General features: G+C 47.0%; 1 protein-coding gene, 1 long non-coding RNA gene and 16 other non-coding genes across 19 annotated transcripts; 13 read left to right on the forward strand and 5 right to left on the reverse strand.

Annotated features, from left to right (window-relative positions):
* Positions 1-88: 88 nt before the first annotated feature.
* Positions 89-161, forward strand: trnav-cac (transfer RNA valine (anticodon CAC)). Its single transcript has one exon. It is a non-coding gene; the product is annotated as a tRNA-Val (tRNA).
* A 337-nt stretch (positions 162-498) lies between these two features.
* Positions 499-571, forward strand: trnav-aac (transfer RNA valine (anticodon AAC)). The gene has a single exon. It is a non-coding gene; the product is annotated as a tRNA-Val (tRNA).
* A 682-nt stretch (positions 572-1,253) lies between these two features.
* Positions 1,254-1,326, forward strand: trnav-cac (transfer RNA valine (anticodon CAC)). The gene has a single exon. It is a non-coding gene; the product is annotated as a tRNA-Val (tRNA).
* Positions 1,327-1,663: 337 nt separating this feature from the next.
* Positions 1,664-1,736, forward strand: trnav-aac (transfer RNA valine (anticodon AAC)). The gene has a single exon. It is a non-coding gene; the product is annotated as a tRNA-Val (tRNA).
* Positions 1,737-2,418: 682 nt separating this feature from the next.
* Positions 2,419-2,491, forward strand: trnav-cac (transfer RNA valine (anticodon CAC)). Its single transcript has one exon. It is a non-coding gene; the product is annotated as a tRNA-Val (tRNA).
* Positions 2,492-4,988: 2,497 nt separating this feature from the next.
* Positions 4,989-5,061, forward strand: trnav-cac (transfer RNA valine (anticodon CAC)). The gene has a single exon. It is a non-coding gene; the product is annotated as a tRNA-Val (tRNA).
* Positions 5,062-5,398: 337 nt separating this feature from the next.
* Positions 5,399-5,471, forward strand: trnav-aac (transfer RNA valine (anticodon AAC)). Its single transcript has one exon. It is a non-coding gene; the product is annotated as a tRNA-Val (tRNA).
* Positions 5,472-6,153: 682 nt separating this feature from the next.
* Positions 6,154-6,226, forward strand: trnav-cac (transfer RNA valine (anticodon CAC)). The gene has a single exon. It is a non-coding gene; the product is annotated as a tRNA-Val (tRNA).
* Positions 6,227-6,563: 337 nt separating this feature from the next.
* On the forward strand, positions 6,564-6,636 carry trnav-aac (transfer RNA valine (anticodon AAC)). The gene has a single exon. It is a non-coding gene; the product is annotated as a tRNA-Val (tRNA).
* A 682-nt stretch (positions 6,637-7,318) lies between these two features.
* On the forward strand, positions 7,319-7,391 carry trnav-cac (transfer RNA valine (anticodon CAC)). The gene has a single exon. It is a non-coding gene; the product is annotated as a tRNA-Val (tRNA).
* Positions 7,392-7,728: 337 nt separating this feature from the next.
* On the forward strand, positions 7,729-7,801 carry trnav-aac (transfer RNA valine (anticodon AAC)). The gene has a single exon. It is a non-coding gene; the product is annotated as a tRNA-Val (tRNA).
* Positions 7,802-8,488: 687 nt separating this feature from the next.
* On the forward strand, positions 8,489-8,561 carry trnav-cac (transfer RNA valine (anticodon CAC)). Its single transcript has one exon. It is a non-coding gene; the product is annotated as a tRNA-Val (tRNA).
* A 337-nt stretch (positions 8,562-8,898) lies between these two features.
* Positions 8,899-8,971, forward strand: trnav-aac (transfer RNA valine (anticodon AAC)). The gene has a single exon. It is a non-coding gene; the product is annotated as a tRNA-Val (tRNA).
* Positions 8,972-10,497: 1,526 nt separating this feature from the next.
* Positions 10,498-10,579, reverse strand: trnas-gcu (transfer RNA serine (anticodon GCU)). Its single transcript has one exon. It is a non-coding gene; the product is annotated as a tRNA-Ser (tRNA).
* A 226-nt stretch (positions 10,580-10,805) lies between these two features.
* trnas-gcu (transfer RNA serine (anticodon GCU)) lies at positions 10,806-10,887 on the reverse strand. Its single transcript has one exon. It is a non-coding gene; the product is annotated as a tRNA-Ser (tRNA).
* Positions 10,888-11,421: 534 nt separating this feature from the next.
* On the reverse strand, positions 11,422-11,503 carry trnas-gcu (transfer RNA serine (anticodon GCU)). Its single transcript has one exon. It is a non-coding gene; the product is annotated as a tRNA-Ser (tRNA).
* A 4,247-nt stretch (positions 11,504-15,750) lies between these two features.
* Positions 15,751-17,297, reverse strand: LOC134029309 (uncharacterized). Its single transcript, XM_062473395.1, has 4 exons — positions 16,632-17,297; positions 16,264-16,477; positions 15,803-16,077; positions 15,751-15,771 (listed from the first exon to the last, which is right to left on the reverse strand). The coding sequence occupies exons 1-4, from the start codon at positions 17,295-17,297 to the stop codon at positions 15,751-15,753; spliced, it is 1,176 nt and encodes a 391-aa protein (XP_062329379.1).
* A 510-nt stretch (positions 17,298-17,807) lies between these two features.
* Positions 17,808-19,458, reverse strand: LOC134029601 (uncharacterized). Of its 2 annotated transcripts, none has more exons than XR_009931652.1 (3): positions 19,372-19,458; positions 18,546-18,758; positions 17,808-17,910 (listed from the first exon to the last, which is right to left on the reverse strand). It is a non-coding gene; the product is annotated as an uncharacterized LOC134029601 (long non-coding RNA). The 2 variants fall into 2 exon arrangements; XR_009931651.1 differs by lacking the exon at positions 17,808-17,910 and adding an exon at positions 17,988-18,359 and having other exon boundaries at positions 18,550-18,758.
* Between the last annotated feature and the right edge of the window lie 3,136 nt (positions 19,459-22,594).

Below are 22,594 nucleotides of genomic sequence, written 5' to 3' on the forward strand. Positions count from 1 at the left end.
TTGACATGATAAAGGCGTGTCCTCGTTCTGTGTCCTTGTTTGTGTGTGTGTGGGTGTGCAGTGAGATTCTGTTGTTGGTTAGGAAGAAGTTTCCGTAGTGTAGTGGTTATCACGTTCGCCTCACACGCGAAAGGTCCCCGGTTCGAAACCGGGCGGAAACATGTCCCCTTTTATCAGCAGTCTCGTAAATAATTGATGCATTGTCGACAGTTACAAGTTTGTTGGAGTACCCTGGTGCCACATGCTCCGTCGTTTTCTCTAGAGCTTGGTAAGGGTCCAATCAGGTCTAACGCATGCAGAGCAGGGAAACCTGAGGTCCAGGATTGGGAAAGGTTGCTTTGGACAATCTCATTTGTTGCTAGCTTGCTGAAGAAGAGTATCAACTAGTTCATGAGCCGAAATGCCCATGTCAAGATTTTAAATGTGTGTCCTTGTTCTGTTTCCTTGTTACTTGCGTGTTTGTGTGTGCACTGGGCTTCTGTCTTTCAGGAGTTGGCAGTTTCCGTAGTGTAGCGGTTATCACGTTCGCTTAACACGCAAAAGGTCCCCGGTTCGAGACCGGGTGGAAACTTCTGCATCTTTCCTCGGTTTTCGTCCAATGGCGATCCTCTCGAGAGTAGTTAATGTCCCATGTAGTCCCAATGTCCCAAGAAGTCCCATGATTCAGTGGAGTTGACATGTCATTCTTTGAAATGGGAAGTCAGCTACCCTGGTGCCACTTGTGCGGATTCGCCTTTTAAGCCGTTCCGTTGTTTCTACCAGTCGGTAGAATCCCGTTCAGCAAGATTACCATGAATGTCATGGGCCAAGGACCTTTGTTACTTCTGAGACCTTCAGACCAGTCGTTCGCGATCCTGGTCCCACCTGCCCTGCCCTGCATGTTTGAGATGTTTCCCTGCTCCAACACACCCGATTCAAATAAGTGGGTCGTTATGTAGCTCTCTAGAAGCCTGGTAACGAACATGCATTTGAATCAGGTGTGTTGGAGCCAAGAAACCTCTAAAAACATGCAGGACAGGGGTTCCCTGAGGACAGGGTTAAGAACCACTGATCTAAAGCATGCTGGCCTGAGGACAAGGGTTGAGAACCACTGCCTTAGACCGTCTCAGTGCCCGCTGACTTGTTGAAGAACCATATCAACTGGTTCATGAGCCCAAATGCCCATTTGACATGATAAAGGCGTGTCCTCGTTCTGTGTCCTTGTTTGTGTGTGTGTGGGTGTGCAGTGAGATTCTGTTGTTGGTTAGGAAGAAGTTTCCGTAGTGTAGTGGTTATCACGTTCGCCTCACACGCGAAAGGTCCCCGGTTCGAGACCGGGCGGAAACATGTCCCCTTTTATCAGCAGTCTCGTAAATAATTGATGCATTGTCGACAGTTACAAGTTTGTTGGAGTACCCTGGTGCCACATGCTCCGTCGTTTTCTCTAGAGCTTGGTAAGGGTCCAATCAGGTCTAACGCATGCAGAGCAGGGAAACCTGAGGTCCAGGATTGGGAAAGGTTGCTTTGGACAATCTCATTTGTTGCTAGCTTGCTGAAGAAGAGTATCAACTAGTTCATGAGCCGAAATGCCCATGTCAAGATTTTAAATGTGTGTCCTTGTTCTGTTTCCTTGTTACTTGCGTGTTTGTGTGTGCACTGGGCTTCTGTCTTTCAGGAGTTGGCAGTTTCCGTAGTGTAGCGGTTATCACGTTCGCTTAACACGCAAAAGGTCCCCGGTTCGAGACCGGGTGGAAACTTCTGCATCTTTCCTCGGTTTTCGTCCAATGGCGATCCTCTCGAGAGTAGTTAATGTCCCATGTAGTCCCAATGTCCCAAGAAGTCCCATGATTCAGTGGAGTTGACATGTCATTCTTTGAAATGGGAAGTCAGCTACCCTGGTGCCACTTGTGCGGATTCGCCTTTTAAGCCGTTCCGTTGTTTCTACCAGTCGGTAGAATCCCGTTCAGCAAGATTACCATGAATGTCATGGGCCAAGGACCTTTGTTACTTCTGAGACCTTCAGACCAGTCGTTCGCAATCCTGGTCCCACCTGCCCTGCCCTGCATGTTTGAGATGTTTCCCTGCTCCAACACACCCGATTCAAATAAGTGGGTCGTTATGTAGCTCTCTAGAAGCCTGGTAACGAACATGCATTTGAATCAGGTGTGTTGGAGCCAAGAAACCTCTAAAAACATGCAGGACAGGGGTTCCCTGAGGACAGGGTTAAGAACCACTGATCTAAAGCATGCTGGCCTGAGGACAAGGGTTGAGAACCACTGCCTTAGACCGTCTCAGTGCCCGCTGACTTGTTGAAGAACCATATCAACTGGTTCATGAGCCCAAATGCCCATTTGACATGATAAAGGCGTGTCCTCGTTCTGTGTCCTTGTTTGTGTGTGTGTGGGTGTGCAGTGAGATTCTGTTGTTGGTTAGGAAGAAGTTTCCGTAGTGTAGTGGTTATCACGTTCGCCTCACACGCGAAAGGTCCCCGGTTCGAGACCGGGCGGAAACATGTCCCCTTTTATCAGCAGTCTCGTAAATAATTGATGCATTGTCGACAGTTACAAGTTTGTTGGAGTACCCTGGTGCCACATGCTCCGTCGTTTTCTCTAGAGCTTGGTAAGGGTCCAATCAGGTCTAACGCATGCAGAGCAGGGAAACCTGAGGTCCAGGATTGGGAAAGGTTGCTTTGGACAATCTCATTTGTTGCTAGCTTGCTGAAGAAGAGTATCAACTAGTTCATGAGCCGAAATGCCCATGTCAAGATTTTAAATGTGTGTCCTTGTTCTGTTTCCTTGTTACTTGCGTGTTTGTGTGTGCACTGGGCTTCTGTCTTTCAGGAGTTGGCAGTTTCCGTAGTGTAGCGGTTATCACGTTCGCTTAACCTGTTTACGCTCCTGTTTCGCCCGCGAGACAAAAATGCTGCCTCCCCCTTCCTTAGTTACGACGCACTAAATTCTAAAAAATATATTTTTTAGACGCTACACATGTTATACATCGTTGGAAAGCTACGATTCTTGTGCTTCCATTGAAATAAACCAATTCAAGATCAAGTCGCAATAGCAAGCAAAGTCAACGTCTTTTTCCGGTGAACATTCCTTCAACAATGCCAAAGAAAAAAGTTGTACTCACCCTAAGTTGTTCAAATAGGTCCAGGTGTGCAAATCATGCCATCAAAACTTGATCTGCTAAGTCCCAAGGGTTCAAAGTATCTAACCATGTAAAGTAATTCGTCCAAATACAATGTTTTACGTTCATGAATAGCCATTATCCTTTGTTTCATTATGCAAGTTAGCCGACGGAAGAAACAACTTGTTCACATAAAAGTGTTATTTTCTCCGATTTATCAACGGAGTATTTACAAAATGAAGGTCTCAAAATGTCCGTTGAACCCTCCCCTTTTGATTGACACCTTGTTCGACCCAATAGGAGCTTCCATGCCCCGTTGACAGCCCTCTAAAGCCAACTAGGTCTGTGCGTCCTGCCCCCCCCCGCCCCCCCCCCCCCACACTCGTTCTAAACAAATTTCTCGAACTGGCTTCGACTGGCTCTGAAATTAGCTCGTTAGCCTTGTAGCTGACAGCTAGCTGAAAATGCCAATACCTCATTTGTATGCGTCTGTGGAGCCTTCAAAATAACAGTCGATTGCGCAATATGGTTGACAGAATCAGTGTTCTTTGTGCGCCAATCCTTGGAATCAGATAAAGCACTCCAATGTGTTCATGCTTCAGTTTTTGTGTTTCAGTATTACTAATTAGGGATTTAGCTATTATATATGATATTTCTAAGTACCAGAGATGGGCCAGAGATAACAATTATGAAAAATAATACCTTTTTATTTGACCTTGACCTTGGTTACAAAGGGTCATTTTGGAGTCTCCAAAAGACCCTTTTAGAAAATTCCTGGATGTACTCTTATAAAAACATGTGTCAAATATGAATATATTGTGGTATTATGTTTGACTTTTGATTTGAATTGGGTAAGGCTTCAACCTGTGGTCCAATTTAGTCTTCCAGATAATACCTACCACCTCTAGGCCTCTTCAGGCCTCTGTTTTCAAAACAAAATCTAGGCGGAAATAGAAATTTTCACTTTCCTTGTGTTCAAGCTTCTATTACTCAACACTAGAAGGACTGACAGGGGTCCTGACAACAGGGGACATAACTTCAGAGTGTCAGCTTTCAAAAGAGATCATTTACATGCATGTACTCCAAATGGTTCAAGAACAGCTTCCAATTTACTTTGGGTATGCTGTTTAGGCGTTTTCAGGCAAATTTAACAGGAACATGAAAAGGTTAACACGCAAAAGGTCCCCGATTCGAGACCGGGTGGAAACTTCTGCATCTTTCCTCGGTTTTCGTCCAATGGCGATCCTCTCGAGAGTAGTTAATGTCCCATGTAATCCCAATGTCCCAAGAAGTCCCATGATTCAGTGGAGTTGACATGTTATTCTTTGAAATGGGAAGTCAGTGCCACTTGTGCGGATTCGCCTTTTAAGCCGTTCCGTTGTTTCTACCAGTCGGTAGAATCCCGTTCAGCAAGATTACCATGAATGTCATGGGCCAAGGACCTTTGTTACTTCTGAGACCTTCAGACCAGTCGTTCGCGATCCTGGTCCCACCTGCCCTGCCCTGCATGTTTGAGATGTTTCCCTGCTCCAACACACCCGATTCAAATAAGTGGGTCGTTATGTAGCTCTCTAGAAGCCTGGTAACGAACATGCATTTGAATCAGGTGTGTTGGAGCCAAGAAACCTCTAAAAACATGCAGGACAGGGGTTCCCTGAGGACAGGGTTAAGAACCACTGATCTAAAGCATGCTGGCCTGAGGACAAGGGTTGAGAACCACTGCCTTAGACCGTCTCAGTGCCCGCTGACTTGTTGAAGAACCATATCAACTGGTTCATGAGCCCAAATGCCCATTTGACATGATAAAGGCGTATCCTCGTTCTGTCTTTGTTTGTGTGTGTGGGGGTGTGCAGTGAGATTCTGTTGTTGGTTAGGAAGAAGTTTCCGTAGTGTAGTGGTTATCACGTTTGCCTCACACGCGAAAGGTCCCCGGTTCGAGACCGGGCGGAAACATGTCCCCTTTTATCAGCAGTCTCGTAAATAATTGATGCATTGTCGACAGTTACAAGTTTGTTGGAGTACCCTGGTGCCACATGCTCCGTCGTTTTCTCTAGAGCTTGGTAAGGGTCCAATCAGGTCTAACGCATGCAGAGCAGGGAAACCTGAGGTCCAGGATTGGGAAAGGTTGCTTTGGACAATCTCATTTGTTGCTAGCTTGCTGAAGAAGAGTATCAACTAGTTCATGAGCCGAAATGCCCATGTCAAGATTTTAAATGTGTGTCCTTGTTCTGTTTCCTTGTTACTTGCGTGTTTGTGTGTGCACTGGGCTTCTGTCTTTCAGGAGTTGGCAGTTTCCGTAGTGTAGCGGTTATCACGTTCGCTTAACACGCAAAAGGTCCCCGGTTCGAGACCGGGTGGAAACTTCTGCATCTTTCCTTGGTTTTCGTCCAATGGCGATCCTCTCGAGAGTAGTTAATGTCCCATGTAGTCCCAATGTCCCAAGAAGTCCCATGATTCAGTGGAGTTGACATGTCATTCTTTGAAATGGGAAGTCAGCTACCCTGGTGCCACTTGTGCGGATTCGCCTTTTAAGCCGTTCCGTTGTTTCTACCAGTCGGTAGAATCCCGTTCAGCAAGATTACCATGAATGTCATGGGCCAAGGACCTTTGTTACTTCTGAGACCTTCAGACCAGTCGTTCGCGATCCTGGTCCCACCTGCCCTGCCCTGCATGTTTGAGATGTTTCCCTGCTCCAACACACCCGATTCAAATAAGTGGGTCGTTATGTAGCTCTCTAGAAGCCTGGTAACGAACATGCATTTGAATCAGGTGTGTTGGAGCCAAGAAACCTCTAAAAACATGCAGGACAGGGGTTCCCTGAGGACAGGGTTAAGAACCACTGATCTAAAGCATGCTGGCCTGAGGACAAGGGTTGAGAACCACTGCCTTAGACCGTCTCAGTGCCCGCTGACTTGTTGAAGAACCATATCAACTGGTTCATGAGCCCAAATGCCCATTTGACATGATAAAGGCGTGTCCTCGTTCTGTGTCCTTGTTTGTGTGTGTGTGGGTGTGCAGTGAGATTCTGTTGTTGGTTAGGAAGAAGTTTCCGTAGTGTAGTGGTTATCACGTTCGCCTCACACGCGAAAGGTCCCCGGTTCGAGACCGGGCGGAAACATGTCCCCTTTTATCAGCAGTCTCGTAAATAATTGATGCATTGTCGACAGTTACAAGTTTGTTGGAGTACCCTGGTGCCACATGCTCCGTCGTTTTCTCTAGAGCTTGGTAAGGGTCCAATCAGGTCTAACGCATGCAGAGCAGGGAAACCTGAGGTCCAGGATTGGGAAAGGTTGCTTTGGACAATCTCATTTGTTGCTAGCTTGCTGAAGAAGAGTATCAACTAGTTCATGAGCCGAAATGCCCATGTCAAGATTTTAAATGTGTGTCCTTGTTCTGTTTCCTTGTTACTTGCGTGTTTGTGTGTGCACTGGGCTTCTGTCTTTCAGGAGTTGGCAGTTTCCGTAGTGTAGCGGTTATCACGTTCGCTTAACACGCAAAAGGTCCCCGGTTCGAGACCGGGTGGAAACTTCTGCATCTTTCCTCGGTTTTCGTCCAATGGCGATCCTCTCGAGAGTAGTTAATGTCCCATGTAGTCCCAATGTCCCAAGAAGTCCCATGATTCAGTGGAGTTGACATGTCATTCTTTGAAATGGGAAGTCAGCTACCCTGGTGCCACTTGTGCGGATTCGCCTTTTAAGCCGTTCCGTTGTTTCTACCAGTCGGTAGAATCCCGTTCAGCAAGATTACCATGAATGTCATGGGCCAAGGACCTTTGTTACTTCTGAGACCTTCAGACCAGTCGTTCGCGATCCTGGTCCCACCTGCCCTGCCCTGCATGTTTGAGATGTTTCCCTGCTCCAACACACCCGATTCAAATAAGTGGGTCGTTATGTAGCTCTCTAGAAGCCTGGTAACGAACATGCATTTGAATCAGGTGTGTTGGAGCCAAGAAACCTCTAAAAACATGCAGGACAGGGGTTCCCTGAGAACAGGGTTAAGAACCACTGATCTAAAGCATCCTGGCCTGAGGACAAGGGTTGCGAACCACTGCCTTAGACCGTCTCAGTGCCCGCTGACTTGTTGAAGATCCATATCAACTGGTTCAAGAGCCCAAATGACCATTTGACATGATAAAGGCGTGTCCTCGTTCTGTGTCCTTGTTTGTGTGTGTGTGGGTGTGCAGTGAGATTCTATTGTTGGTTAGGCAGACGTTTCCGTAGTGTAGTGGTTATCACGTTCGCCTCACACGCGAAAGGTCCCCGGTTCGAGACCGGGCAGAAACATGTCGCCTTTTATCAGCAGTCTCGTAAATAATTGATGCATTGTCGACAGTTACAAGTTTGTTGGAGTACCCTGGTGCCACATGCTCCGTCGTTTTCTGTAGAGCTTGGTAAGGGTCCAATCAGGTCTAACGCATGCAGAGCAGGGAAACCTGAGGTCCAGGATTGGGAAAGGTTGCTTTGGACAATCTCATTTGTTGCTAGCTTGCTGAAGAAGAGTATCAACTAGTTCATGAGCCGAAATGCCCATGTCAAGATTTTAAATGTGTGTCCTTGTTCTGTTTCCTTGTTACTTGCGTGTTTGTGTGTGCACTGGGCTTCTGTCTTTCAGGAGTTGGCAGTTTCCGTAGTGTAGCGGTTATCACGTTCGCTTAACACGCGAAAGGTCCCCGGTTCGAGACCGGGCGGAAACTTCTGCATCTTTCCTTGGTTTTCGTCCAATGGCGGTCCTCTCGAGAGTAGTTAATGTCCCATGTAGTCCCAATGTCCCAAGAAGTCCCATGATTCAGTGGAGTTGACATGTCATTCTTTGAAATGGGAAGTCAGCTACCCTGGTGCCACTTGTGCGGATTTGCCTTTTAAGCCGTTCCGTTGTTTCTACCAGTCGGTAGAATCCCGTTCAGCAAGATTACCATGAATGTCATGGGCCAAGGACCTTTGTTACTTCTGAGACCTTCAGACCAGTCGTTCGCAATCCTGGTCCCACCTGCCCTGCCCTGCCCTGTATGTTTGAGATGTTTCCCTGCTCCAACACACCCGATTCAAATAAGTGGGTCGTTATGTAGCTCTCTAGAAGCCTGGTAACGAACATGCATTTGAATCAGGTGTGTTGGAGCCAAGAAACCTCTAAAAACATGCAGGACAGGGGGTCCCTGAGGACAGGGTTAAGAACCACTGATCTAAAGCATGCTGGCCTGAGGACAAGGGTTGAGAACCACTGCCTTAGACCGTCTCAGTGCCCGCTGACTTGTTGAAGAACCATATCAACTGGTTCATGAGGCCAAATGCCCATTTGACATGATAAAGGCATGTCCTCGTTCTGTGTCCTTGTTTGTGTGTGTGTGGGTGTGCAGTGAGATTCTGTTGTTGGTTAGGAAGAAGTTTCCGTAGTGTAGTGGTTATCATGTTCGCCTCACACGCGAAAGGTCCCCGGTTCGAGACCGGGCGGAAACATGTCCCCGTTTATCAGCGGTCTCGTAAATAATTGATGCATTGTCGACAGTTACAAGTTTGTTGGAGTACCCTGGTGCCACATGCTCCGTCGTTTTCTGTAGAGCTTGGTAAGGGTCCAATCAGGTCTAACGCATGCAGAGCAGGGAAACCTGAGGTCCAGGATTGGGAAAGGTTGCTTTGGACAATCTCATTTGTTGCTAGCTTCCTGAAGAAGAGTATCAACTAGTTCATGAGCCGAAATGCCCATGTCAAGATTTTAAATGTGTGTCCTTGTTCTGTTTCCTTGTTACTTGCGTGTTTGTGTGTGCACAGGGCTTCTGTCTTTCAGGAGATGGCAGTTTCCGTAGTGTAGCGGTTATCAAGTTCGCTTAACACGCGAAAGGTCCCCGGTTCGAGACCGGGCGGAAACTTCTACATCTTTCCTCGGTTTTCGTCCAATGGCGATCCTCTCGAGAGTAGTTAATGTCCCATGTAGTCCCAATGTCCCAAGAAGTCCCATGATTCAGTGGAGTTGACATGTCATTCTTTGAAATGGGAAGTCAGCTACCCTGGTGCCACTTGTGCGGATTCGCCTTTTAAATGAAATAAATCATCATATAACCTACCTTATGGAACCCACAAGAGCATTTTAGGTGTCTCCCGAACAGATCCACCTTACTCTTGCTCTGCAGCGGGCAAGCATCTATACACTCCAGGGCTCTTTTCCATTTCTTACCACCGGGCCTTTTGCCTGTGGAAAACTGGTAGCTGCCCTGGGCATACTTTTGGCAGATGTCTCTCCAGTATGAGTCTGGCTTCCCCGTCTTGGTCATATCTGCAAACATGAGCTAAGTTAGACTAAACGACCAAGTTCTCTGTTGTGATTACATTCTCAATCAATTTAGCATAGATGTACAGTCGTGATAGTTTGCTCTGGCTATGGTACAGTAATACCAGGTCCATACCATTTTATAAAATTAATACTTCCATAGAATAATATGCTTGTACTCCAACACGTCAACTTAATTTTGTTATCTCAACAACCTGGTCAAAGTATCATCAATGTAGTCATATTTTGTACTTCTGAGGTCAAATTAAAATCAGCGGAAAAGTTGCATCTCACAGAGGGGACTGTACTATGGGGGGCAGCGAGTCTACATCGACAATTTAAATACCAGGACCGACATAAAAACATGTACATTCAAATCGTACGTCCATAGAATAATTTGCCTGTACATATCGATATTGGTTTTTTTGTTACGCTGACAAAGACCAAGTAACTACTCAATTTAGCATTGATGTATCTACTGTCTACTGTACGCGTACTGTACCACTACGTTCAGCGGATAAGTTACAGACAATAAGAATACGTTTATCGAGACAGTTAGTCTACATCGGTCAATCAACATAATTCAGAAATACATGTCGCTTATACATATAATTTGCATTTACATACCTATTTTTCTGTTGTTCTTTTCTTTTGTACGTCTTAAGAAAAAGTTCTGTGCAGTACTGGCTCTTTCACTCAGCGCGCTGATTTGTAGTCTTCTGCAGTTTTACGTCACGTCAAAATGGGGCAAAAGGGTCACATGACCCCTAGACCCACCTCTGTTCAGTATGGTTCGAAATGTGTTCGGAATTAGCAGTTGTTCAGAATATTTTCCTAATGTGGTTCGGATATTGTGAAGATGTATTTGCAGTCCAATTCTTGGCGGGTACGGCCACCTCTTCATTTACAGCACTGGGCCCACGGTGGTGAAAGAACCTTCCATTTCACAAAACATGGAGAAAAGCAGGTGACGACAGGCACAATTGTGAAAAGGAATATAGTCAGGAGCTGAGGAAGGAATCAAAGAGTTGCTGGAAAGGCAGTGGTGGAGGGGGGCACTAAATTGGAGCAGTAAGGGACAGAAGAATTTCAATTGACAAAGGTGGACATGTCATAAAGATAACTTGCCGACAAGGATGAGATTCGAACTCACGCGTGCAGAGCACAATGGATTAGCAGTCCATCGCCTTAACCACTCGGCCACCTCGTCATTTACAGCACTGGGCCCACGGTGGTGAAAGAACCTTCCATTTCACAAAACATGGAGAAAAGCAGGTGACGACAGGCACAATTGTGAAAAGGAATATAGTCAGGAGCTGAGGAAGGAATCAAAGAGTTGCTGGAAAGGCAGTGGTGGAGTGGGGCACTAAATAGGAGCAGTAAGGGACAGAAGAATTTCAATTGACAAAGGTGGACATGTCATAAAGATAACTTGCCGACGAGGATGAGATTCGAACTCACGCGTGCAGAGCACAATGGATTAGCAGTCCATCGCCTTAACCACTCGGCCACCTCGTCATTTACAGCACTGGGCCCACGGTGGTGAAAGAACCTTCCATTTCACAAAACATGGAGAAAAGCAGGTGACGAGAGGCACAATTGTGAAAAGGAATATAGTCAGGAGCTGAGGAAGGAATCAAAGAGTTGCTGGAAAGGCAGTGGTGGAGGGGGGCTCTAAATAGGAGCAGTAAGGGACAGAAGAATTTCAATTGACAAAGGTGGACATGTCATAAAGATAACTTGCTGACGAAGTTGAGATTCGAACTCACGCGTGCAGAGCACAATGGATTAGCAGTACATTGCCTTTACCACTCGGCCACCTCGTCATTTACAGCACTGGTCCCACGGTGGTGAAAGAACCTTCCATTTCACAAAACATGGAGAAAAGCAGGTGACGACAGGCACAATTGTGAAAAGGAATATAGTCAGGAGCTGAGGAAGGAATCAAAGAGTTGCTGGAAAGGCAGTGGTGGAGGGGGGCACTAAATAGGAGCAGTAAGGGACAGAAGAATTTCAATTGACAAAGGTGGACATGTCATAAAGATAACTTCCTGACGAGGATGAGAGTCGAACTCACGCGTGCAGAGCACAATGGATTAGCAGTCCATCGCCTTAACCACTCAGCCACCTCGTCATTTACAGCACTGGGCCCACGGTGGTGAAAGAACCTTCCATTTCACAAAACGAGGGGGGAAAGAGAAAAAATGGAAAGAGAAAAGGAGAAAAACAAACAAATTGTCATGTTTTTTTCTCCACTCACAACGCCTTTAAAGTTATTTTCACACGCATGTGCGCTTATTTTTATCACGTTTATCGACAACATTGACACTTTGTCTCCTCCGGGATTCGATCCGACGACGCTGTGCACCGTGGCAGCATGCACCAAAACCATGCATTAACATAATTTTTCTTTCGTATAACGTGTATATTGCTTGTATTAAGTGAGTTGTGTGAATATTGCATGTATTGTTTAAAAGCAGCCAGAACCAAAATCATTGTGTGTGTGTTAACATACTTGGCCAATAAATCTGATTTTGATGTAATTAAAGTGCTATGTGTCATTCATCCTGATTAGGGGGTTAGTTGTCCCAGATATATATATATATATTTATATATATTTAGCAACTGTCCCAGACTGCGGGGGACCAGAAGTGGGTGAACAACCTGAACTTGTTCTTCAACAGGTTTGATCAGCCCCTACCCCGGCCCAGTCACCCCGGCTGCTGCACACCTCAGGTGCACCCCCAGAACACTGCCCTACCCCCATCTCCACAGCACTCAGGTCACAGACCCCCACCGCTTTGGCTTCTCCTGCCCCATCCCTTTCATCTCACCTCTTACCCTCAGCTCCACCCCCTACAACATCAAACACTGGTGAGAAAAGTAAAGAAGAAAGTAGCAAGAAAGTATGTATTTTCATTGGCAGAGGGCTTTCCAGGAGTGCTGATATTTAATAATACATCTTTATTTTTTTGTTGTTTTCTTTTTTAGAACACCATGCAATGCACAAACACAGATATGAAAAACATAACTATATACAATACTTTACTATCTACACATTATTATACAATTTGACAAACTTTGGTCACTTTATTAAACCTGAAAGTATATATTTAACAAATATATACATCTATTTTTTTTATTGAATTTTTTAGAACACAGAAATGAAAAACTTAACTATATACAATACTTAACTATTTACACATAACTATTATATACAGTATTTATTTATACATTTTCCTTTATTTCCCACTGGCAAGACTGGTCAACTGGTCCTTCCACTCTGCCAGGGTGAGTCCTGAGGCTGGACAGTACCACCGCCCCTTCAGCTGGGTGTGACCCGTACTTTTGTTTTTCCCCTGCCCACACTGCTTGCAAATGTACTGGTAGGTATCCCTGAACTTCTTGCGTGGAGGTTCACCCCTAGCCATCAGCTCCTCGTTCTCCTGGGCAGCTTTTTTCTGTCTCCACGTACGTTGCCTTGGCTGAACAGAGGTGCCAGGTGGTGGAGGGGCCAGGTACAGTGGATGGTCAGCAGGTGGCTGGAAGGGGGGAGGTGGCTGGAAGGGGGGAGGTGGCTGGAAGGGGAGAGGTGGCTGGAAGGGGGGAGGTGGCTGGTACGAAGGCCAGGCAGGAGATGGTGGTGGTGGCAGGTAATCCTGCTGGTACGAGGGCCAGGCAGGAGATGGTGGTGGTGGCATGTAATCCTGCTGGTACGAGTCCCAGGCAGGAGATGGTGGTGGTGGCGGCAGGTGACCCTGCTGGTACGAGGCCCAGGCAGGAGATGGGGGTGGTGGTGGTGGCAGGTGACCCTGCTGGTACGAGGCCCAGGCAGGAGATGGGGGTGGTGGCAGGTTACCATGCTCATACGAGGCTGAGCCAGCAGAACCAGGCCATACGTATGACCCAGGCTGGTAGTGCTGTGCCAAGGCAGAACGAACACTGTGCCGAGGGCGTATCACTGCCTCACCCTCCCGGTTCTCTGGCTCCTCAAACACCATAGCCTCATGCCCATGCTGCACAGGAGCAGCCGGAAGAGTCTGGGCTTCAGGGAGTGAGTCCTTGGCCAGTTCAAACCGTTTGGGGAGTATGGTGCCCTGCAGCAGCATGTCCCTGTCCTTCCTCTTATCCCTCCTAAGCAGCCTAAAAGACAAAAATGCATACAGTAGCTTCAGTTAGTTCTTTTATACATAGTAGCCTATCCTCCTATGTTTAGTATTTTCTAACAAGCAAGCAGTTGAAGGTTTTTCTTGCAGTTTAATAATATAATAATATAATGTCATTGTATAGGAAAGGTGCACACGTAAAAAACAAGACTCACCAAGAAGAGATTGTTGTGTTGTTTACTGGTATCAGAACCACGTTGGTCTTCTCCAGAACAACCCTGCTGTCCTCCAGCAGCTGTTTAAGATGGCTGTAGGCCACCACAATGGACTGTGGGATGGGCAGAGTTCTACTCCTTGTGTCCTTGGGCCTGTTTGGTGCTTGCTGAAACTCTTTTAAAAGTCTCAGGCAAACACATTCGCTGACCCTGTGGACTTCGGGGTCCTGGGCTGCCTGCCCGTGAGTCATGAACAGTCTGTGGGAAAGAAGGATGATATGGTCCGGACTTTAAACAAGGCTGTAAACTAAAAAAAATAATAATAGCAACAACCTGTCACCTGTGAACAGCCCAATTTACCCCCCACAAACTAATATAATCACAAAATAATTTTTTCAATCCTGGTTTGACGCAGTACAGCCTTCTGATTCAATGATTTGTAATGAACCAAAATGATGAAGAATTGTGTCAAATCACCTCTCTGCCGCCTGCTGTCCAGGAGCAGAGCCACTCGGCTTCCTGGGCGCTCTCCAAGGTCTTCTTCCTCGCTTTCTGGCCGAACCTCAAAGGTTCCTTGTCCATAGCAGGGAGAGCCATGTAAAGATGGACTATGTCAGCCTCCTCTTTTGATGACAAGGCAGTGATGGTTCGGTTCAGGCCAAGAAGGTAGGCTGCCAGGTCATCAACCGCATCCCAGCCCAAGACACCTCTGGAATCACATCGGCTATTCTAAAAAGTGATAATCATGAAAAAAACACATGTAAATGAATGTGTCAATTTCTTTGAACTATTTGAGCAATGTTGACCTTTTTTCTCTCTCCATAAAATGTAATACTTGACGTTTTACTTGACAAACGTATGATACTTGTGGCATATCATTAGCGAACTTGTTACATATCTTGTTTTTGAGAAAGGTGTTACATTACCTGGTCTGATGTGCTGTCTTGTGTGTCGTCTTCCTCCACAATGATGTCCTCATCCATGGATCTGGGTCCACTGTCACCCTCCAGTGTCACCTGGGCCTCCACGGCACATATTGGAGGATCAGGATCACCTACCCTAAGGTCAGCTACCTGGCACACCGTGACGTCAGGTTCACCCCCGTCGTCCTCGAGCTCCTCTGTGGGGATCTCTGGCAGCTGCTGTGGAACCAGCAGGTCGCCTCTATTGGACTGGGCCAACAGGTACTCCACAGCAATGCGCTCGCCTGTAACACATAGTGTTTAAACACATAGTTAAAGAAGAGGAAAGGACACAAACACAGACACAGACACATCTCCTACATGTAGAGCCCGATCTTCACTCCCACGTCCTCTGAGGAGGGGTGGAGGTGGCAGAGAAAAGAAAAGTGGGAGAGGAAGTAATACTCAAATGCTCAGTGCTGATCTGAGAGCTATCTTACCAGTAGGTTTTCCAGGTGGGGTGGTTAGTGGGTGATCATTCTGGAACCAGAGAACAACCAAGGACCCGCTGGCTCATGCTGTTTAGGTGAGACATCAAGCGAACATCAAATGTCCTCAGGGTTGATGCCCCCACCACAGCTACAGCTTCCTTTGCCCGGTTCATGTTCCACCTCGATACCCCCTCCAGCATGTACATTTGTGTGTGCAATGCATTGCATCGAAAGCCTAAGAAAAAAAATACTCAGGTTAGGTCAACCATTATTATGAAGTCAATACATATTAACACCTATTAAATACAAAGTGACAATTACATTGTTATTTGAATAATTCAAGTGCATACTATGTCATAACACAGACTTTTTTTTAAGATAAGCATACGGCAAGTTAACATTTTGAATTTACCTGGAACAAAAGCACACTGGTGGCGGTGAAAACTCTCGAGGGAGGAGGACCCCCTCCCACACCTGAGGACGTCAAGGACTTTGCCACCCTTCTGCAGTGTCCCTGTCTTTGTGTACAACTCCACCCCTGCAGGGTCCTGGATGCACTCCAGGTGCTTCTGCTGCACCTCCCACACATGGTGCATGCTGTCAGGGTTCACTAGACGCAGCCCCGTGGTGTCAGTCAGCTCCCACATCGATTCGAGCAGCCCCGAAATCATGACCCGGATTTCCTCCACTGCACGGGTCCTCTGCCTGCAGTGCTTTGCCATTTCACCAGTGCTGATACTGGCCAAGAGCAGTGCCTCAGTGGGAGCATTTCCGCCATGGCTGCTCTTCCACTCCCCTTTCTTGGCCTCCTTAAGCCGTTGCACATCCTCCTGATCCCACTCAAAGATACAGGCGGAAAGTTTGGAGCAAAAGGTACCGTAGAGAGGGTGGTGCTCAGTAGTGAGGCCGCAGTTAAACCTTCGCATGAAGTGGAAGACGTCTAAACGGACGACAAACTTCCATGGTCGAAAGAGTCTCAGCACTGACGACACACCTGTGAAAGACAAACATTGATTATTACAGACGTGATCATCTATTTTTTGGGCAATTACATTACATTGTTAGTTTATAGATTACTATCACCATTTTTCTCTTTTTTTAACATCATAATTAACTTTAGTTAATTACATACTGTCATCTGCAATGTATATTTCATAAAGTAACAATTTCAGCATCCCACCTGACTGGCTGCAGCAGTCCCGGTCAACATAGATAGCCTCAGGCTCAGCTTGTCCAGCATTCTCATAACGTGTGACGATGCCCTGGCACAACTCTTCCAGCCCTGCACCTTCACCTGTCGTCAGAACACTGTTCAGAACCTGGCCAAGCTCGTTGCCGATGTTGGACATCCATGCAGCGGTGTCCCCTATACTGCCAGCCAGCTTCTTGGTGATCTCAAAAACAAACAAAAACAGAACGTTCTAAAAAAAACTCTACAAACTTACTAAAATTAATACTATTTCATCATTAGGATGATAAAGTAAACTATTTATATCCATTCCAATTGGTTAACATCAGAGTAAATAAAATTAATGCTAAAACCCTCACCTTCTTTGTAGAGTCCATCTTCAGAATTCTACCATAGGTAGAGGTGATCACCCCCTTCATCTCTTCCAGGTGGCTGAGGATGTCGTTGGAGTGGACCGTCTCAAACCACTGGGCAAGTGGAAGGGGCCTGAAGGGTGGAGGAGGAAGATGGACAGCTGCAGAAGAGACGAAGGTAGCCATCTTCAAATGAAGCTCACAGTCAGACAGGTAGCGGATGGTCTGACGTGCCCACTCCTCGCTGTGTGCTTCCTCTACTGCAGACTGGAGGTAGGAGGAACTGTTCCCACTGGTCCTTGGCTTCAGGAAAGTCATACACTTCCTATCCAGGGCTAGCTGTGTAGTGAGGACAGCGGGAAACAGGCTCCTATGTGCCACATCCAGTTGAGCAAGGATTTCCTGGCTCCATGGGCAGACCGGCAGCATACACTTGCTGCAACGTGGATAGTCCCCTCCCACAAGGTAGTAGCGGGTATCCACATCTATCACCTCCCTCACCTTCGGGTAGATCCCTGAGTGGTGCATTTTCCGGTCACACCGCGTGCATTTCAGAGGAATCCCCCACATCCTCATTGGTGCCCAGAGGAACATCCTCTGCCGGAAGTGCCACCCGGGCTCGGGAGGAGACGGTTTGTGCTGCAGTGGTGGATGAAACCTGCACGCCTCCATTTTCTGCCTCAGCTGACCTGTAGGCTCATAGAGGACCTTGGCAATCCACACCCGATCTGCTGGCTGTATAACCTTTTTGAATTGATTGGGGAGAAAAGCTTCCCAATCAATGGAAGCTGGCCTAAGTGGAGTTTGAGGAGTGTGGCGTGGCGTGCTGGAGCAACCTGTTGGAGGAGGGAGCAGAGATGTAGTTGTCGGCGGAGATGGTGTGGGCTGTAGAGATGGTGTGGCCGTTAGCCGTGGAGATGGTGTGGGCTGCGGAGATGGTGTGGTCCACGGAGATGGCGTGGCCGTTAGCCGTGGAGATGGTGTGGGCCTTAGAGATGGTGTGGGCCTTGGAGATGGTGTGGGCCTTGGAGATGGTGTGGGCCCTGGAGATTGTGTGGGCCGCGGAGATGGTGTGGGCCGCGGAGATGGTGTGGGCCATGGAGATGGTGTGGGCCCTGGAGATGGTGTGGGCCCTGGAGATGGTGTGGGCCGCGGAGATGGTGTGGGCCCTGGAGATGGTGTGGCCCCTGGAGATGGTGTGGGCCGCGGAGATGGTGTGGGCCGCGGAGATGGTGTGGCCGTTAGCCGCGGAGATGGTGTTGGCCGTGGGGATGGTGTGGTGGAGCTACCTGTTGAAGTTGGCGATGGAGGTTGAGCCAACCAGGATAAATAATGGAACTGTTCTATATGCTCCAACAGGCCAACAGAACCTTGGACCTTGGCCCCACAGGTGTCACATGTCTCCTCTACATGGCGGTCAGAAAGGTGCATGGAGAATTTTTCTGCCTTCACAACCTGATTGCACTGACAGCACTTTACTGTTCTGTCTGCACTGGTGCCTCCGCCTGCCTGCCTTGAGCCTCCACCTGCCTCATAGGAGCCTCCACCTGCCTGACTGGAGCCTTCTCCTGCCTGACTGGAGCCTTCTCCTGCCTGACTGGAGCCTTCTCCTGCCTGACTGGAGCCTTCACCTGCCTCACAAAAGCCTTCTCCTGCCTGCCTGGAGCCTCCACCTGCCTGCCTGGAGCCTCCACCTGCCTCATAGGAGCCTCCACCTGCCTCTGATGCATCTGACTGAAGGGGGGAGGCAGGATTTCAAGTACAAAAGAGGCTCATGCTACTTGTAATAAATAATTTCACCAATGATCCTACACTGTTAGTTTTATCCAAATTTGTGCACATAGGGTATGATCCATCAAATAATCGACTTCATGCTACAGCAACTTATCATCACTTAAATGAAATAAATCATCATATAACCTACCTTATGGAACCCACAAGAGCATTTTAGGTGTCTCCCGAACAGATCCACCTTACTCTTGCTCTGCAGCGGGCAAGCATCTATACACTCCAGGGCTCTTTTCCATTTCTTACCACCGGGCCTTTTGCCTGTGGAAAACTGGTAGCTGCCCTGGGCATACTTTTGGCAGATGTCTCTCCAGTATGAGTCTGGCTTCCCCGTCTTGGTCATATCTGCAAACATGAGCATGATGATGACATGATGATTCTCAATCAATTTAGCATAGATGTACAGTCGTGATAGTTTGCTCTGGCTATGGTACAGTAATACCAGGTCCATACCATTTTATAAAATTAATACTTCCATAGAATAATATGCTTGTACTCCAACACGTCAACTTAATTTTGTTATCTCAACAACCTGGTCAAAGTATCATCAATGTAGTCATATTTTGTACTTCTGAGGTCAAATTAAAATCAGCGGAAAAGTTGCATCTCACAGAGGGGACTGTACTATGGGGGGCAGCGAGTCTACATCGACAATTTAAATACCAGGACCGACATAAAAACATGTACATTCAAATCGTACGTCCATAGAATAATTTGCCTGTACATATCGATATTGGTTTTTTTGTTACGCTGACAAAGACCAAGTAACTACCAAGTAATTACTAAGTAATTTAGCATTGATGTATCTACTGTCTACTGTACGCGTACTGTACCACTACGTTCAGCGGATAAGTTACAGACAATAAGAATACGTTTATCGAGACAGTTAGTCTACATCGGTCAATCACCATAATTCAGAAATACATGTCGCTTATACATATAATTTGCATTTACATACCTATTTTTCTGTTGTTCTTTTCTTTTGTACGTCTTAAGAAAAAGTTCTGTGCAGTACTGGCTCTTTCACTCAGCGCGCTGATTTGTAGTCTTCTGCAGTTTTACGAGTTTTTCGAACTCACGCGTGCAGAGCACAATGGATTAGCAGTCCATCGCCTTAACCACTCCGCCACCTCGTCATTTACAGCACTGGGCCCACGGTGGTGAAAGAACCTTCCATTTCACAAAACATGGAGAAAAGCAGGTGACGACAGGCACAATTGTGAAAAGGAATATAGTCAGGAGCTGAGGAAGGAATCAAACAGTTGCTGGAAAGGCAGTGGTGGAGGGGGGCTCTAAATAGGAGCAGTAAGGGACAAAAGAATTTTAATTGACAAAGGTGGACATGTCATGACGATAACTTGCCAACGAAGTTGAGATTCGAACTCACGCGTGCAGAGCACAATGGATCAGCAGTCCATTGCCTTTACCACTCTGCCATCTCGTCATTTACAGCACTGGGCCCACGGTGGTGAAAGAACCTTCCATTTCACAAAACATGGAGACAAGCAGGTGACGACAGGCACAATTGTGAAAAGGAATATAGTCAGGAGCTGAGGAAGGAATCAAAGAGTTGCTGGAAAGGCAGTGGTGGAGGGGGGCTCTAAATAGGAGCAGTAAGGGACAGAAGAATTTTAATTGACAAAGGTGGACATGTCATGACGATAACTTGCCAACGAAGTTGAGATTCGAACTCACGCGTGCAGAGCACAATGGATCAGCAGTCCATTGCCTTTACCACTCTGCCACCTCGTCATTTACAGCACTGGGCCCACGGTGGTGAAAGAACCTTCCATTTCACAAAACATGGAGACAAGCAGGTGACGACAGGCACAATTGTGAAAAGGAATATTGTCATGAGCTGAGGAAGGAATCAAAGAGTTTCTGGAAAGGCAGTGGTGGAGGGGGGCACTAAATAGGAGCAGTAAGGGACAGAAGAATTTTAATTGACAAAGGTGGACATGTCATGACGATAACTTGCCAACGAAGTTGAGATTCGAACTCACGCGTGCTGAGCACAATGGATTAGCAGTCCATTGCCTTTACCACTCGGCCACCTCGTCATTTATAGCACTGGTCCCACGGTGGTGAAAGAACCTTCCATTTCACAAAACATGGAGAAAAGCAGGTGACGACAGGCACAATTGTGAAAAGGAATATAGTCAGGAGCTGAGGAAGGAATCAAAGAGTTGCTGGAAAGGCAGTGGTGGAGGGGGGCACTAAATAGGAGCAGTAAGGGACAGAAGAACTTCAATTGACAAAGGTGGACATGTCATGACTATAACTTGCCGACGAGGATGAGATTCGAACTCACGCGTGCAGAGCACAATGGATTAGCAGTGCATCGCCTTAACCACTCGGCCACCTCGTCATTTACAGCACTGGGCCCACGGTGGTGAAAGAACCTTCCATTTCACAAAACATGGAGAAAAGCAGGTGACGACAGGCACAATTGTGAAAAGGAATATAGTCAGGAGCTGAGGAAGGAATCAAAGAGTTGCTGGAAAGGCAGTGGTGTAGGGGGGCTCTAAATAGGAGCAGTAAGGGACATAAGAATTTTAATTGACAAAGGTGGACATGTCATGACGATAACTTGCCAACGAAGTTGAGATTCGAACTCACGCGTGCGGAGCACAATGGATTAGCAGTCCATTGCCTTTACCACTCGGCCACCTCGTCATTTACAGCACTGGTCCCACGGTGGTGAAAGAACCTTCCATTTCACAAAACATGGAGAAAAGCAGGTGACGACAGGCACAATTGTGAAAAGGAATATAGTCAGGAGCTGAGGAAGGAATCAAAGAGTTGCTGGAAAGGCAGTGGTGGAGGGGGGCACTAAATAGGAGCAGTAAGGGACAGAAGAATTTCAATTGACAAAGGTAGACATGTCATAAAGATAACTTGCCTAAGAGGATGAGATTCGAACTCACGCGTGCAGAGCACAATGGATTAGCAGTCCATCGCCTTAACCACTCCGCCACCTCGTCATTTACAGCACTGGGCCCACGGTGGTGAAAGAACCTTCCATTTCACAAAACATGGAGAAAAGCAGGTGACGACAGGCACAATTGTGAAAAGGAATATAGTCAGGAGCTGAGGAAGGAATCAAAGAGTTGCTGGAAAGGCAGTGGTGGAGGGGGGCTCTAAATAGGAGCAGTAAGGGACAGAAGAATTTTAATTGACAAAGGTGGACATGTCATGACGATAACTTGCCAACGAAGTTGAGATTCGAACTCACGCGTGCAGAGCACAATGGATCAGCAGTCCATTGCCTTTACCACTCTGCCACCTCGTCATTTACAGCACTGGGCCCACGGTGGTGAAAGAACCTTCCATTTCACAAAACATGGAGACAAGCAGGTGACGACAGGCACAATTGTGAAAAGGAATATTGTCATGAGCTGAGGAAGGAATCAAAGAGTTTCTGGAAAGGCAGTGGTGGAGGGGGGCACTAAATAGGAGCAGTAAGGGACAGAAGAATTTTAATTGACAAAGGTGGACATGTCATGACGATAACTTGCCAACGAAGTTGAGATTCGAACTCACGCGTGCTGAGCACAATGGATTAGCAGTCCATTGCCTTTACCACTCGGCCACCTCGTCATTTATAGCACTGGTCCCACGGTGGTGAAAGAACCTTCCATTTCACAAAACATGGAGAAAAGCAGGTGACGACAGGCACAATTGTGAAAAGGAATATAGTCAGGAGCTGAGGAAGGAATCAAAGAGTTGCTGGAAAGGCAGTGGTGGAGGGGGGCACTAAATAGGAGCAGTAAGGGACAGAAGAACTTCAATTGACAAAGGTGGACATGTCATGACTATAACTTGCCGACGAGGATGAGATTCGAACTCACGCGTGCAGAGCACAATGGATTAGCAGTGCATCGCCTTAACCACTCGGCCACCTCGTCATTTACAGCACTGGGCCCACGGTGGTGAAAGAACCTTCCATTTCACAAAACATGGAGAAAAGCAGGTGACGACAGGCACAATTGTGAAAAGGAATATAGTCAGGAGCTGAGGAAGGAATCAAAGAGTTGCTGGAAAGGCAGTGGTGGAGGGGGGCTCTAAATAGGAGCAGTAAGGGACATAAGAATTTTAATTGACAAAGGTGGACATGTCATGACGATAACTTGCCAACGAAGTTGAGGTTCGAACTCACGCGTGCAGAGCACAATGGATTA

This window comes from Osmerus eperlanus, chromosome 11, assembly GCF_963692335.1.
Source record: "Osmerus eperlanus chromosome 11, fOsmEpe2.1, whole genome shotgun sequence".
In the NCBI taxonomy this organism is placed as follows: Eukaryota; Metazoa; Chordata; class Actinopteri; order Osmeriformes; family Osmeridae; genus Osmerus; species Osmerus eperlanus.